The sequence below is a fragment of the Halichondria panicea genome, chromosome 11 (genome assembly GCF_963675165.1).
Source record: "Halichondria panicea chromosome 11, odHalPani1.1, whole genome shotgun sequence".
Taxonomy (NCBI): Eukaryota; Metazoa; Porifera; class Demospongiae; order Suberitida; family Halichondriidae; genus Halichondria; species Halichondria panicea.
Window position 1 is genome coordinate 4244541 of NC_087387.1, and position 14313 is coordinate 4258853.

Consider the following 14313-nt stretch of genomic DNA (forward strand, 5'->3'; position numbering starts at 1 on the left):
TCCGTAGAACATTCATCTGGTGGCCAAATGGCTCTCTAAACTGGAGAAGAAACTAGAGACGTACAGTGAGGGGAGTCACTCTGCTTATCGTGTCTACATGTCTGCTGAACCAGCACCCACTCCAGACTCGCATATCATTCCTCAGGTATGCCCTCACATGTACAGTTGATGTAGTGCACTTGCAACGGTTAGAGAAAATTGCTGAACAGCAAAACCATGTGCTATTACGTAGATTACCATACTCATATCATGTGTCTAGCTGAAATTTCGTACGTTAGAGTTAAGTTTACTGCCAGACACCTCTGTTGCAAGTGCACTGCAATCAACTGCACACTGAAACTAGCCTTCTTTTCTTTGTTTTTGTTACAATCGTTCAATAATATAAAAACGGTATTACTGATTGGAATAAAGATATGTTAAGAAAGAGGAGAGCCTGAATGGAAAGTCGCGTAACGGTAGAAGGGTGGTGTGACGGGTAATTTTTGTGGTGTTAAAGTTCGTTAAACTTTAACAGTGGTGATGCACTATATTACGTGCGTTTCGGTAAACCACGCACTAGGTTTTTGTGAGGAAAATGTTCATCGAGGCCAGCTTGCCCACACATTTTTACACCACGAAAATAGACCTGTTCCCCTAGGTTCGATCAGCAGAGTCAAAACACCTGTTTCCTCCATACAGGGTTTACTTGAGTCTTCCATCAAGATCACCAATGAGCCCCCCACTGGCATGCTGGCTAACCTCCACAAGGCTTTGGACAACTTCACTCAGGTACATAAGTGTATTTAGGAACCACGGAAAAATTTCATTATGTCATCTGCGACCGTAAGCATAGTAGCTGGTTGTGACAGCCACGCAGAATGTAGACATGCACAAATCATGTTGCTTCGGTGGAGCATTACTGTAGTAATATTTATAGGAGACCCTAGAAATGTGCTCTCGTGAGAATGAGTTCAAGAGCCTACTCTTCTCGCTGGTATACTTTCATGCTGTACTGATTGAGAGGAGGAAGTTCGGTCCACAGGGCTGGAATAGACCTTACCCCTTCACTACTGGTGATCTGACCATTAGCGTCAATGTGCTGTATAACTACTTGGAAGCCAATGCTAAGGTGTGTGTGTGTACATGTAGTAATGGCTATGTGACCTGCATCTACAATTCATATTCTGCTCAAAACAGGTGTGCATAATTATTATGGTTGTCACTATAATAGTTTCATGATGCAATTCTAGACCCAAGATTTGTGATGAAAATATTCTATAGCCTGAGTAACTTGATGTTTTGTTCATAATTGGTTGTCGTTAATTCATGATCAGGTCCCATGGACTGACCTGCGTTACTTGTTTGGTGAGATCATGTATGGTGGTCACATCACTGACGATTGGGACGGGAGACTCTGCAAAACATACCTTGAAGTGTTCATGAAACCTGAGCAGGTGTGCTGGTGTTAAGTATTAATTTTTTTCTGTGTATGTAAAGCTGCAAGTCTTTCGCATGGGTGTAGGTAGGGTCCTTAACTGGGAGCTAATCAGTATTTAGGACGCTTGTACTGTAACTCATAAACTTTTTCTCAGCTTCATGGTGAGCTTCTGCTGGCCCCTGGCTTTGCCACCCCACCCAACCTCGACTACATTGGCTACCACAAGTACATTTCTGAAAACCTTCCTCCCGAAAGCCCCTACCTCTATGGCATGCACTCCAATGCGGAGATTGGTTTCCTCACAACCACATCTGAGAATCTTTTCCGCACTGTGTTGGAGATGCAACCTAGGGACTCATCCGGGGCTGGTGGCTCTGGTACCACTAGAGAGGAAAAGGTGTTTTGAGGTTGTACTGTGTATTTTTGTCATTCTCACAAGATGCATTTTTATTATCACTAACCAGCATTAAAAATAGTCTGTGGTGTGTCCAGCGCTAGAATCAGGGGATTTAAACCGATTTTACCGAACAATCGCTTGTTAGATTGAATTTGCAAACTGCTAACTAAATCTCTATGTATATGTGTGTTTGTGTTTGGTGCTGATCTCTACACGCAGTAATAGGCGTGGCCACACTATTTAAGGGTTGTATAGCCAACATTTATTTGCTCGCATGAGCCCCTTTTTTCTCTGAGCACCCCACTATACAGGCTTTTCTAGAAACGCCCCTGATAGTGTCTAGTCAGTTTTTCGTTTTAATGTTTTAATCTGTATGCACTATTTAGGTGAAGTCGTTACTTGACGAGTGTCTCGAGAAACTTCCTGATAGCTTCAATATGGCTGACTTACATGGCAAAGCAGAGGATAAGACACCGTATGTGCTGGTGGCACTACAAGAGTGTGAGAGAATGAACACGCTCACGAACGAGATTAGGAGAACACTCAAGGAGCTCGACCTAGGACTCAAGGTAAACAATTGCTTTATTGTTGGACACACGTCAATTTACTGCTGATAATTATTATACTGCTCCTATAGTAAAGGTGTATGCATCAGTCAACGTTGTTTTTTTGCTTAGGGTGAACTGACCATTACGGCTGGTATGGAGAGTCTGGAGAATGCTCTTTTCTTCAACACTATCCCCGAGAGCTGGACAAACCGAGCCTACCCTTCGATGAATGGTCTCGCTGCTTGGTACGTCGATCTCGGTCAAAGAATCCGCGAATTGGATAGTTGGGTGTCAGATTTTGGCATGCCTTCATGTGTCTGGCTGGCCGGGTTCTTCAATCCTCAGTCCTTCCTCACGGCTAATATGCAATCTATGGCTCGCAAGAACGAGTGGCCTCTAGACAAAATGTGCCTACAATGTGACGTCACAAAAAAGAATCGTAATGACTTCAGCAGCCCCCCTCGTGAAGGCTCATAGGGCTGTTTATGGAGGGAGCTCGTTGGGACACGCAAACCAGTCTGATTCAGGAGTCAAGTTTGAAAGAACTGACACCGAAAATGCCTGTCATCTTCATTAAAGCTATCCCAATTGATAAACAAGATGTAAAAAATTTCTACCAGTGTCCTGTATATAAGACACGTATGACTTACGTATGGACGTTCAACCTCAAGACCAAGGAATCTCCATTCAAGTGGGTCATTGCTGGAGTATGTCTACTCCTGAGTATCTAAACACTCCATATATACCATACCATGCAGATATGAACTTTGGAACATATTAATACCGTAGTGACACTACGTATGTAGCTACCCGATCACTTGTATTATAATTATTGACTAAAAACTATACCTTATTGTTACTATTGTAAACGGGTACTAATTTTAGTGAATTTTAGCGAATTTGTAATTAACGCTAAATTATATTAAGTACGCGCTAATAATAAAACGCAATTAAAAAGTTATGAATCTCACTTTTTTTTTATTGTCTTTTTTCTAGTGTACTTTCGTATAATGTAATGTACTTTTGAGAGTATGCTAAGCAAGCTAGCCCTTTCTTCATCTGTATCTGACTCCAAACTTTCAATCCAACCTTAAAAGAATCATACTTGTATATCTTTTGAGATATATTGTGGTAATGAATTTACTACAAATCCGCCAAAATTAGTACCCTAAAAGCAGAGAAAAATCTGAAAACGCTAAAATTACTACCCGTCTATAATAGTAACATTAAGGTACTCTTAATTCAAAAACTGCTGAAGGTCAGTTGTAATTATAATAATAATTATGCCTCGAGGCGTAGCCGCACGAGGGATACGGTAAAGCTGACTGTGTGTGTGTGTGTGTGTGTCTGTTCCAGCTGTAACTGCTCAACGGTTGCAATGCGACGAAAGCTAACAGCTTCTATAGGCTTCTAGCCACGTTCTCTTGGATTTTGATTTGTGGATTAGCAAACTAAAGCTTCTTTCTCGAGTTATGGCTAGTTTGACTCACATTGAAGGCTGTTGCAGTCTCTTCAGAATCTTTCATAGCATCATCTGTCCGCACAAACTTTCTATTCAACATATGAGTTGGCCTTGCACTAAAGCGCTAGCTTTTTGTTAGCTACAATACTCAAAAAATATCTGTTAAAACAGCTAGCTAGCAGTAGCCATTTGTGATCTCTTTGGACACACCCTTAAATTATTCCTGTGGAGTAATGCGCATGCGCGCTCATTCCCCACGTGTGAGAAATAATATCCAAGATCCAGATCCAGATCCTCCTGGCAGAATCATCTTTGTCTTGAAGGCCTGGTAAGCCACAAAACACTACCATATAACAATATAGATAACAATATGCATGTACACAGGTCTTTTCTTCTTAGATATTATATACACTGAACTACACAGATCCTGGAAGAATCAATTTTCTTCTTTCTTGAGGTCCTGGTAAGCCACATAATACAGCAATAGATGCATGTAAATAAGTCTTTTCTTCTCAGTGACTTTATATAGATAAGCTAACTTTAATATTCATTATAGAAACTAATATAACACTCTAATACTTTTCAGCAAAAGCAAAAACATGGCGAGAGGCATTAGCACAGCGCCAGCTTGAACACTAGTTATTATTATGACTTTTATAACTGCACTGTGGTGCGCTAAACAATGTTATCAACTATTAATAGTACCATAACTCAATGGGGATATACTTAGCAGGACGGTATAATACTTTTATCAGGGCACACTTTTTTTATTTAACATTTTTCGATTAAAAAGTACGTATAACTATAGAATGTTTTGTGAGTACGCGATTTTGATCCCCTTCACAAGCGCAACGTACATGTGCAAAATGTACTTGTTCTATTCTACTACTGTATAGGGCGAAATTTTGAGGCACTTAAATTTTGTAAATTGGCCTCTAAACCCTCTAAACCATTTCGTTGAATGAATTTCGTGGGTTGACTGCTAACCGGAAGCACTCCCAGGCCACGCCTTTAATTGTTCACATTCATGAATTACTGAATTTCGTATGATTACTAACCCACGATAACAGCGAAAATTAAGCCCCTCCTTCTGTGCGATGCCCGTCTACATTCCCACATGTGCTAGAATCAGGTATATAGCACGATTATTTGCGTGCATGGAGGATTGCAAAAAAAGCTAACGGTTTTCCGCTACATCAATTCAATGTATACACATTAATGAAAGTATCTCCCCAATGAAAATTTACCCCCCCCCATTTAATTATACATAATTATTCTAACACCCCAAAAATTGTTTGTTCATACCGACAGTATAACAATTATATATTGAATCAAGAGTCTTAATTTTCATGTGCAGTATTTCTGCATTACAAGTCAACAATTTAGCAACTTTTTTTATATACATCATGTATATTCAAGTTCTAGGCCAATGCACAAAAGGTATCATACTATAGGGGAAAACAAAAATTATAGCCAAACTAGGCTACTACAAAATAAAGGTCGCCCGTAGTTATGTATCGTCATTATTTTTCTGTCGATAATTATAAATACTGTGTTTTGTACTTGCACGTATACTATAGGAGAGGCTGATTTCTTAAGACAACTTTTGAGGACAATGACATACAGAAAGACATACTACTATACAAATTTCCACAAGGGATCAAACTACACAAAAAGAGGATAAGTTGTTGGCAAGAGTGTTTGAACAAGCAGCGGTACGTCGCATATCTTCTACTTTAGTTTAGAGTGATATATAGAACTTCACACAACAATAGCTAGATATATCAAAGAGAACAACTGACAAAACTGATCATGCATGCAGGGTATAGTCTGGTACTAGTTTACAACAAATAACTATAACTTCAGACCAAAAACTTTTGAGGGAGACTCTGCTCCAGGAAACTCTAAAGACATTCCTACCATGGTAACTAAACAACTACGTGCACAGTAAAGTCTAAGTGTTCTAAAACAATAACTATAATACAAGTGACCATGCAAACGTACATGTGCATGGACAAAAAAGTGGTGAAATTAACAGCACAACACAATAATAACAATTCTACATGTGCCCATTTTCAGCTCAACACAGCATACTGTACCCCGTCCTGCAGAAAAGAAAATTGGGATTTGAGATAGTAACATTTCTCCTCAAATTATACTACTGTAAAAGCGCGAAATTTTCAAGGATTAATGGTTGAATCAATTCCGTCCGTGGGTTGCTTACCACTAAACAGGCAGCATCTTGATGTAAACTTCATATATATTAATTTTTTCCTGCGCAGAGTGGCTTTAAAGAGAAATAATTATGATAGCTATAGCAAAATTCAGTTAGTCCTTATAAAGTTCCTTAAGAATCTCACAAGAAAGAGAAAGGTTGCAATCCACTAGCTGTTATATTGTGTAATAAAAAACGAGATCTAGAGGATCGACACATTTATTGTTATTACAAAACAGGCTTGAATAATATTATTATTTTATTAGGAATGAAAGCATAAGAGCAATGTCGAATGAATAGTAATCTCAGGGCTACTCCCAGGCCACGCCTTCCATCTTGTACAAAATATTTTCGATTAGGATTGCTAACCCACGAAAACAGTGAACATGCATTTCACGATATGCCACAAACAAAACTTGAAAGCGGAAACGTGAGAGAGTGTACTTATCTTTGGTGCAACTAAACAACGTAATTCTGACCGTCACACTCACCTTATCTTTGAGATTGATCAGCTCCGTTTGAGAGGAGTAGCTCAACAATGGAGGAGTGATCATTCATTGTAGCGTACATCAATGGAGTACCTCCAACCTAAATAATTATACACGATTCTGAATTAAGTGCAATAAGTTGATAGTTATAATTATTAAAGGTACCCATGCAAATACCTGTTCAATACTAACTCCTAATTATAAGTGTGTAAAGTCTTATTTCTCAAGGCGCCAAATTTTTTTACCTTAATTGGTTTCTAGAAGCTACGTAGCGGCAACTAACGATTATAACTCACCTTGTCCTGACTGTTGACTTGAGCCCCCACAGAAACCAATAGTTCTACAACACTGAGATGGCCTTCTTGAGCAGCTATCATGAGAGGAGTGAAGCCATACTGAAAAGAAATTGCAAAAAATATTCACAGACAGATTTCCAATAAACACTTTGTACACCGCACGTACTTATTCAGTGTAGCTATAGCTCAGCCCTGTTTGGGTAGCTAATTGCAGTGTACAGTATAGCCGGTAATTATCGGGGGGCAAAACATTCGCGGTTGAGCAATATTAATTTAGTCACTTTGTGGATAATATTTGTGTGGTTGCATGCAATTGCAGTTTTAAATTCTCGTTCACAACAATCAGTAGAATTGCATGCATCACCGAACCTTTTGAAGTACTGTAATATGATTGTAGATAAACTAAATGTTATAGTTAGAGGGTTGAACAGTATGGCAACATAAGCTTGACCAAAGCTGAAGTGGCTACCTTTCATGTCAACCATAATTTCATCGAGTGTTAAACTGTGTATATATAATTATAATAGTGGCCCAAGCTAGAGTCAATGCGAACTGTAACCGAGTAATTTCAGACCTTTAGCCTTAACAATATAGCTTCGATTGCAGGTAAAGGTAGGCAAGGTCGCTTCATTTGTGGGTAAATATTCGTGGTCAGAGTTCCAACCATGAAAACCACGAATATATTGTCCCCTGGAAATTACTATTTTGTGTTTGAGGACATTGAGAAGCTGTGTGCATGCCAAGTAATTAGCCTCCTTCGCAGGCCCTCTTTTTTGTTCTCTGTCAAGATAAAATACGGGACAAATTGGAAAAACAAAGAAGGAAGAGACAAGGAAAAAGAAGGGCCTGCCTTGCTAAGCCGCGTGACGGTAGACAAGTGAAAATGAATGTGGGCAGTCATTAGCTGGGCGGAGTCTAGGGCAAAAAGCTACAGATAGTACGCCAGAATCCAAGTGTGGAGACATCGTAGACGAGGGCTTACAAAAAGACTAATCTACATCTGATCTAAATTTAGCACAGTTTTTTTCTGAGTTCAGAACAGATAATTATTATTACAGCAGTACAGTAGTATACTCTAGTCTTTCATACTTCCTCTACTGACTATAAAAGGTCTCACGAAGTCTTAGATTCTACTGTTTATACACTGCTGTACATTCCTGATAAATGCGCTGAGTACTGTGTGGGAGGAGATTTATTGCGGTGTATACTCTCGCCCATGCTCATAAAATTGTGTCTACGCCAGTGGGGGATCATGCAACTTAGCAAGGCAAGCACTTATCGCTTCCTTCTTTCTTTCTTTCTTTCTTTGCTCCTCTAATTCCTCTTATTAGTGTGACAAAGAACAGAAAAGGCGAGCCTGGCGAAGGAGGCTACTAAATAATGGTAAGAAAGATTAGCAGTTATTTTCTGATTTATTGGACACTTCTAATTACCCGGACACTCTTTTGGGCAATTTTCGTTGTTCTAATACAACGGACACTCCGGTGCTTTAATATCTGGACAATACTTTGAAAAGTTGAGTTACATTCACAGACGGCAAGTAAGACTTAGAGTGCTGCAGTTAGATAGCTTTGAGTAGCTATAGTTTTAGATAGCTAGTGCAATTTATTCAGTCGCACACTGTTCTAAACTTAGCTAGCTCGCATGCAGCTGCTTGCTTGTTCTAATTATTCCGGACACTTCACATGCTCTATAAAAATATGTTCTAATTATACCCGGACAATTTCCAAAATAATTATTTTTTGCCGTCCGATAAATTAGAAGATATACGTTACTGCTCCCTTCCCCCTGTTTGAACTTTACACTGGGGGAACACTGCATATTTTAAACCCACCGTGTTTGGCGGTCAACAATGGCTCCAGCAGTGATCAAATGGTGAGCAACATCTTTGTGTCCATTGAAGCTGGCTGTCCAGAGAGCAGTCTCTCCGTCCTATAATAGTATATGTATACAATTGTAATGCAATCACGTATCATCTCACTGACATATATGCAGTATGTGACAAGCACGTATATACTGGTTAGGCACAGCAGTGTTGTTTGAAGGTGAATTTATACTCTCAATAACAGAATTTGAACATAAAGTGGACAAACGAGATAACATTGTGTCTAGTACCGTATAGCACAAAATTTTCGAAGGGCTTAATTTTTGCGGGTTAGCAATCCTACATGACAATTAAGTCAACAATTATATGCTATAACGTGCAAAGATTAAATTTATTAGTTGCTGCACTATCTTGAGATGTCCTTTACCACTAGCCCAGAGGAGAGCAGTAATACCTCCTGTTAACCAAGTGCAGTGCATTAGTCATATAGTTGACAATTATACAGAGAGAGGGACGGAGTGAACGATTATACATAATTAAGATTTGCAAATCTCCCAAAACAATTATTTTGAAGTGAATGTATCCATGCATGCGTACAAAGAGACGCCTATTTCTAATACTTGACACAATCAAAAATCTTCTTAAACAGTTCGTACATGCATGACTTTAAGAAAGTGATGAGCACTTCACCAGCCTCCAACTTTCTTGCATGTACATACAGTATATACACGTATACACTACAAACAAACACTCACATTGTCCTGACTATTGACTTGAGCTCCACCAGAAACCAGTAGTTCCACAACACTGAGATGGCCTTCTCGAGCAGCTATCATGAGAGGAGTGAAGCCATCCTGTGAAAAAAGGGGACGGATTATCACAAACATAATTTTACTCATACTGTACAAGCAGCTATACATGCGGAATAAAATTAGCAGAACAAATTGAATACATTCGTAGGCCCAATCAACATAGAGGTAAATAATGACTTGCATTGTTTTGACTGTTAACTTGAGCCCCAAAAGAAACCAGCAGTTCCACAACACTGAGATGGCCTTCTTCAGCAGCTGCAATAAGAAGGATGTGACCCTCCTGAAAATGGGGGAAACGATTAACTAAATAAGAGGTGTTAGCCGTTTTTTACAATTGAGCCTAGGGCAAACGACCAACTTGATAATCTGGGCCCTAATAAAGTTAACCTCCTACCGGAAGTGGATCGAGTGGTTTTGTTACTAACAAGGGTATTTCCCACCCACACAAGACCTGTAATGCACAGTCGACCCCAATAATATTATGGTGAAACAAAAGGAGAGAGAGGCCAGAACACACAACAGCATAACTACAGCTACTTTTGCTTCACATGGTACCCTGTAAGCTTGGCAGTGCGAGTGTTGTGCACTGTGGCCACTGGTCTCACAGTGATGCAGATCGACTGGTCTGTTCCCAGGGAGCTCACAAACTCCTCCCTTGGAGACACACCACTCATCGTCAACTGTAGGGGAGAAACATACATTTACAGTAGACTCTCGTTAATCCGGTCACCCTTGGGACCATGCAGCTTGGCCGGAATAGCGAGGTGGCTGTATTTCGGGAAATAGCCGCGGCTTAAAACGACTTTACCTCGAATATAATGACTAATTATGCGGTTTTTGTCTCGAAGATAATGAAGGATAATAAATCGTCCTGTTCTGTAATTCAATTTTATTTGCTAAACCACACCCAAAACGTCATATCTGGCCGTAATACATGTATAAAATTACATTGAAAACCTTGTTTGGGACAGCCAGCACTGGCTGGTATACGGAATAGCGAGTGCCGTACCTCAGGGTGAGTTTTGTGCAGTAAACATAATTATAGCTAGCATTCCGTGCCAAGCCAAATGGCCAATATATCTGCATGAGGTGGCCGTACTTTAGAGAGCGAGAATCTACTGTATATATACTAGCATCTACTCTTGATACTAGATACATACAAGAGACACAAATAAGTTAATTTGTTATAGCTATACGATCGTCGACTGTGGAGAGAAGAAACAAATTGCGTACTATAGATGTACGTATGGGACAAAATAAATAAACGAGTTAAAGTAATGAAGCTATAATATATTATACGATCCTAGCTAGAAGTTATCTATTACCTGGTCACCTACTTCAAGCTGTACATGAGAGTGCTAGCTTCTAATTTAAGGATTGTAAAAACAAAATAGCTCGCAACTAAATAGCTCATCTAGTAAGTGAAATAACTTTAATACCATTGCATGTTCACCTTAGTGATAAATTTGTTGTCAAGGAAGACGTTGGCTGGTCCAGCCAGGATGGTGTAGGGTGACGAGTTGGTAGCCTTAGAAGGAGTGAGGGAGAGTCGAGGGACAGAGCTGTACGCCAGCTCAGGAACCAGAACTATCAGCACCTGTGTACAGTAGGTACCAATCCAGTGTTGTTGAGTGTATAGATATATACATTATCTGCTTTTAGTGTGGAAACAGAGTGTGCGGGGAAACTATTTTAGAAAGTTACTTCAGGCCACCAATACATTGTGATTTTACTGTACTTACAATGCATACAGCTACGATTCCAAATGCTATACATCATACACAACCGGCCACCTTGTGCTCAGTAGTGTTAGCTGGATGGTTGTGGCTCTGTAGAACAATCCAGCAGTCACCTGTTTAAGTAAAATTACCTGTTAAAGTAAAATTAATGTTGCAGGCGGGTTTAGAAATTGTTCCATGCAGGAGAGACTAGGCTTCCAGACCTACTTGATCATTACTGTAGTCCTATTTGGCATGAGTCATAGTCTAGTTATAATGAGCAGAGGGGGAATAAGCTCCTCCCTTTGGATTCGACCCTGTCTAGGTGGGGTCGAGAATAATTATACCGTATAGTGGGTAATTTTCTATGTCCAAATGTTCGCATGAACTACCAAATTAAATATTTGGTGTTATAAAAATATTCCTACAGCTAAGAATGGCGATGTGCGTACATAGAACCTACTGCGCATTAATTTTCGGATGATGCCCACAATAAAATTTCCATCATATACAAATAACCTGCTATATACGGTAGTCTCAGAGAAGCTCCTTTTATAACATCCAGCTAGATCACAAAGCTGACTCAATTATTTATCAACTACAGTACCAAATATTTGGAACAGTTCCACAAAACCTCACTAATCGTCAGTGTACCTCAGCTACAGCAACCTCCAGACGATTGATCCTTTTCCCCTGATGACTCTACACAGCTTGCTCTAGCCAGTGACAGAGGAGCCATAACTCATCCAAACTCTTCATGATCAGAGCTGTTGCAATAGGAATCTTCCTGTGCGTATGGTGGGAACACAAGTGAACTACATGCATATAATAACAAAATAATGAAAACAACAAAATAATAAGCCTTGGATTTGAAAAATGAGTCTTTTTTGCACATGTATCTATACGCAGTGCAATCATAAGACTCACATTAATTGCTCGGGAAATGTGGTACCGTAAGCAGGTAATTTTCGTCGATGCCAAGTTTTTGTACGAACGACACATCGTATTTTAATTTAATTTTTGTATGGCTCAGGATAGTGACGTTGCGGTAGAATAACTGCGTAGTTTTAATTTGCTCTTTAAACGAACATTTCCACCATACAAGCCGCTATACGGTAACACTCGGTAATGAATACAGTGGCTGATGTGTGTACCACCACTCAATCAGATTGTGTAGTTACAGTTGGCCAAAATAGGACAATGATTTTGCTGAGGTATAACAGAACGTCAAATTATAAAGACTTCACACACTAAAATAATATTATGTGAAGGTAAAAGCTGGCTCAACATAGTGCAAAAACAACATACAGTACACCAGTCCACACCTTGATGCGTTCAAGCTCCTCTTTACTACCAGTGGTTGTTAGTTCATCATTGGATCTCTCCTTTGACGAGTATATCACATCAGTGATCACAGCCTTGCCCTAGCTCCCTGTGGAGAAAGCGAATTTTATAATTAGTCAAACAACCTCATGCAAATGATAGAAGCCATTTGGTGAGGTCTAATTTCATTGTAGTTTATAGCTAAGGCATGGGCCATCCGCAAAAAACTTTGCCATGCACCATACCATAGAAGTGTATTAATTAATGACCACCCCCTATATATAGGCTATAAGTATAGCAAGCCAGACTCTGGATCGAGACTACCGTATAAGCTCTATTTAAGGCGCAACATTAAAATAATTACGCTGGCAACAGTACATGTAGCTGTATTCAGGTGGAAAATTAGTTTTGAGGTTGGATGGCGTTTATTTAGAGGGCCGCCTTCTAATTGCAGGTAAAAAAACAGCTTTTCCAACCTCCTAATACGGCCATCTTTACCAGCGTAATTATTTTACTGTGGTGCCTAGCTTATACGGTACCCTGTAAGCTAATGTGTAATCAAAAACCAACCCAACCGCTAGAAACATTCTGATTTAGACACTACACAACTCCAACTCGTTGTATTGCACTCACAGAACACAAGACACCCACAACTGAACACCCACCTGACAGAGTTCTGGTACATGGTCAACACTAGTCTGTCAGGTCAGAGGAGTCGAGTTAAGTTGAAGAATATGGCCTGGTATTGATTGTATCTGGGCGTGGTAGGAACCTATTCTCTCCAGTAGATCTAGCAAGATGAACTGACAACCTTCTCTTGATCGTCGGCACGATCTTGGTAGACCACCACAGAGTCGATGGGCGAGTCTCTCACTTTAGTCTCGATCACCTGAACACCTGAAGTGTCCTAGATCGATGCTATTACAAGTCCAATGGCTGATATAATATGATACTGGTATCACAGTTTACTGAGAAGAGGTTTCACTGCAACAGGTGAGTCCTAGCTTCTGTGAGTGAATGTGATTCTTAAGAATTTGGTAAAGAGTAAAGATCACTCCTGACAAAATCGTCATCGCTCTGCACATGCGCGTCAGCTGTGTAGATCTCGGTTGTAGTCAAGCTAGCCTCCTCAAGCTCAGTCAGTGGATCAGAGGTATTCCAGATGCAATTCAGTTGTGTAGACCATGCAGAATGTTTCTAAGAACACAACATTTATGGCTCTTTCAAAAATGTACGTATCAAGTCCCCCATGATCAGTTTGTGAATTTGCGTTCTTGTCACTACCGTACTTCTTCGATTTAAATGAAGCCAGAGGTTGTTTCGTTTGGAGGTTGAAGAACTGTGTGAAGTCGTGGTGTCGCACATTTAGAGGATTGCATCTAGCGGCCTGGAATTGAGGCTATGGTTTGACCTCTATTTAGGACACGACATAAAAAAATGATTGTCAACGCAGCAGTCGCTACTTTTTAGAGTGCCTAAGATCGAGAGTATCGCATATTTAGAGGGTCGCCTTAAATCGAATAAGTACGGTAGCCTCTTTCCAAGGCCGAGTGTTTTCTTTATTGTTGTGCTAGTGCCAGTACAAATACACACATAACGGGAAAAATTTGGTGAATAAGCCATTTGAACCAAATTCTCTCGGGCGTAGCTACTATCTCAATTACGTGTGTTCGCCGCTTAAATTTGGTGTAGAATCCGCCAAATCACTCTCCAAATTTCCCCTTATACAGTAGTTGCATTTTGTGCTACGTATAATTATACCATCTTTCTTCTAATTACAGCGCCACTAAAAATTAATTATGATTTTCTAGT

At 39.9% G+C, this 14313-nt stretch overlaps 1 protein-coding gene and 1 pseudogene across 4 annotated transcripts in view; one reads left to right on the forward strand and one right to left on the reverse strand.

Moving 5' to 3' along the window:
• The window catches only part of LOC135344351 (dynein beta chain, ciliary-like), a 161637-nt pseudogene that overhangs the window by 137499 nt on the left and 9825 nt on the right, over positions 1 to 14313 (forward strand).
• LOC135344345 (ankyrin repeat domain-containing protein 17-like) overlaps positions 1 to 14313 on the reverse strand; it is a 137483-nt gene that overhangs the window by 25281 nt on the left and 97889 nt on the right. The window contains exons 47-51 of one of the 4 annotated variants that reach the window (XR_010397421.1): positions 9404 to 9502; positions 8658 to 8755; positions 6824 to 6922; positions 6531 to 6627; positions 5581 to 5929 (exon numbers count right to left, since the gene is read on the reverse strand). Coding sequence is in view for 2 of the 4 variants with exons in the window: in XM_064541531.1 (XP_064397601.1) it covers positions 8658 to 8755; positions 9404 to 9502 (197 nt within the window). In the remaining 2 variants the exon portion in view is untranslated. Of the gene's footprint in view, positions 1 to 5580; positions 5930 to 6530; positions 6628 to 6823; positions 6923 to 8657; positions 8756 to 9075; positions 9167 to 9403; positions 9503 to 14313 lie in introns of those variants that run through there. The other 3 variants (XM_064541533.1, XM_064541531.1, XM_064541525.1) reach the window with 3 other exon arrangements.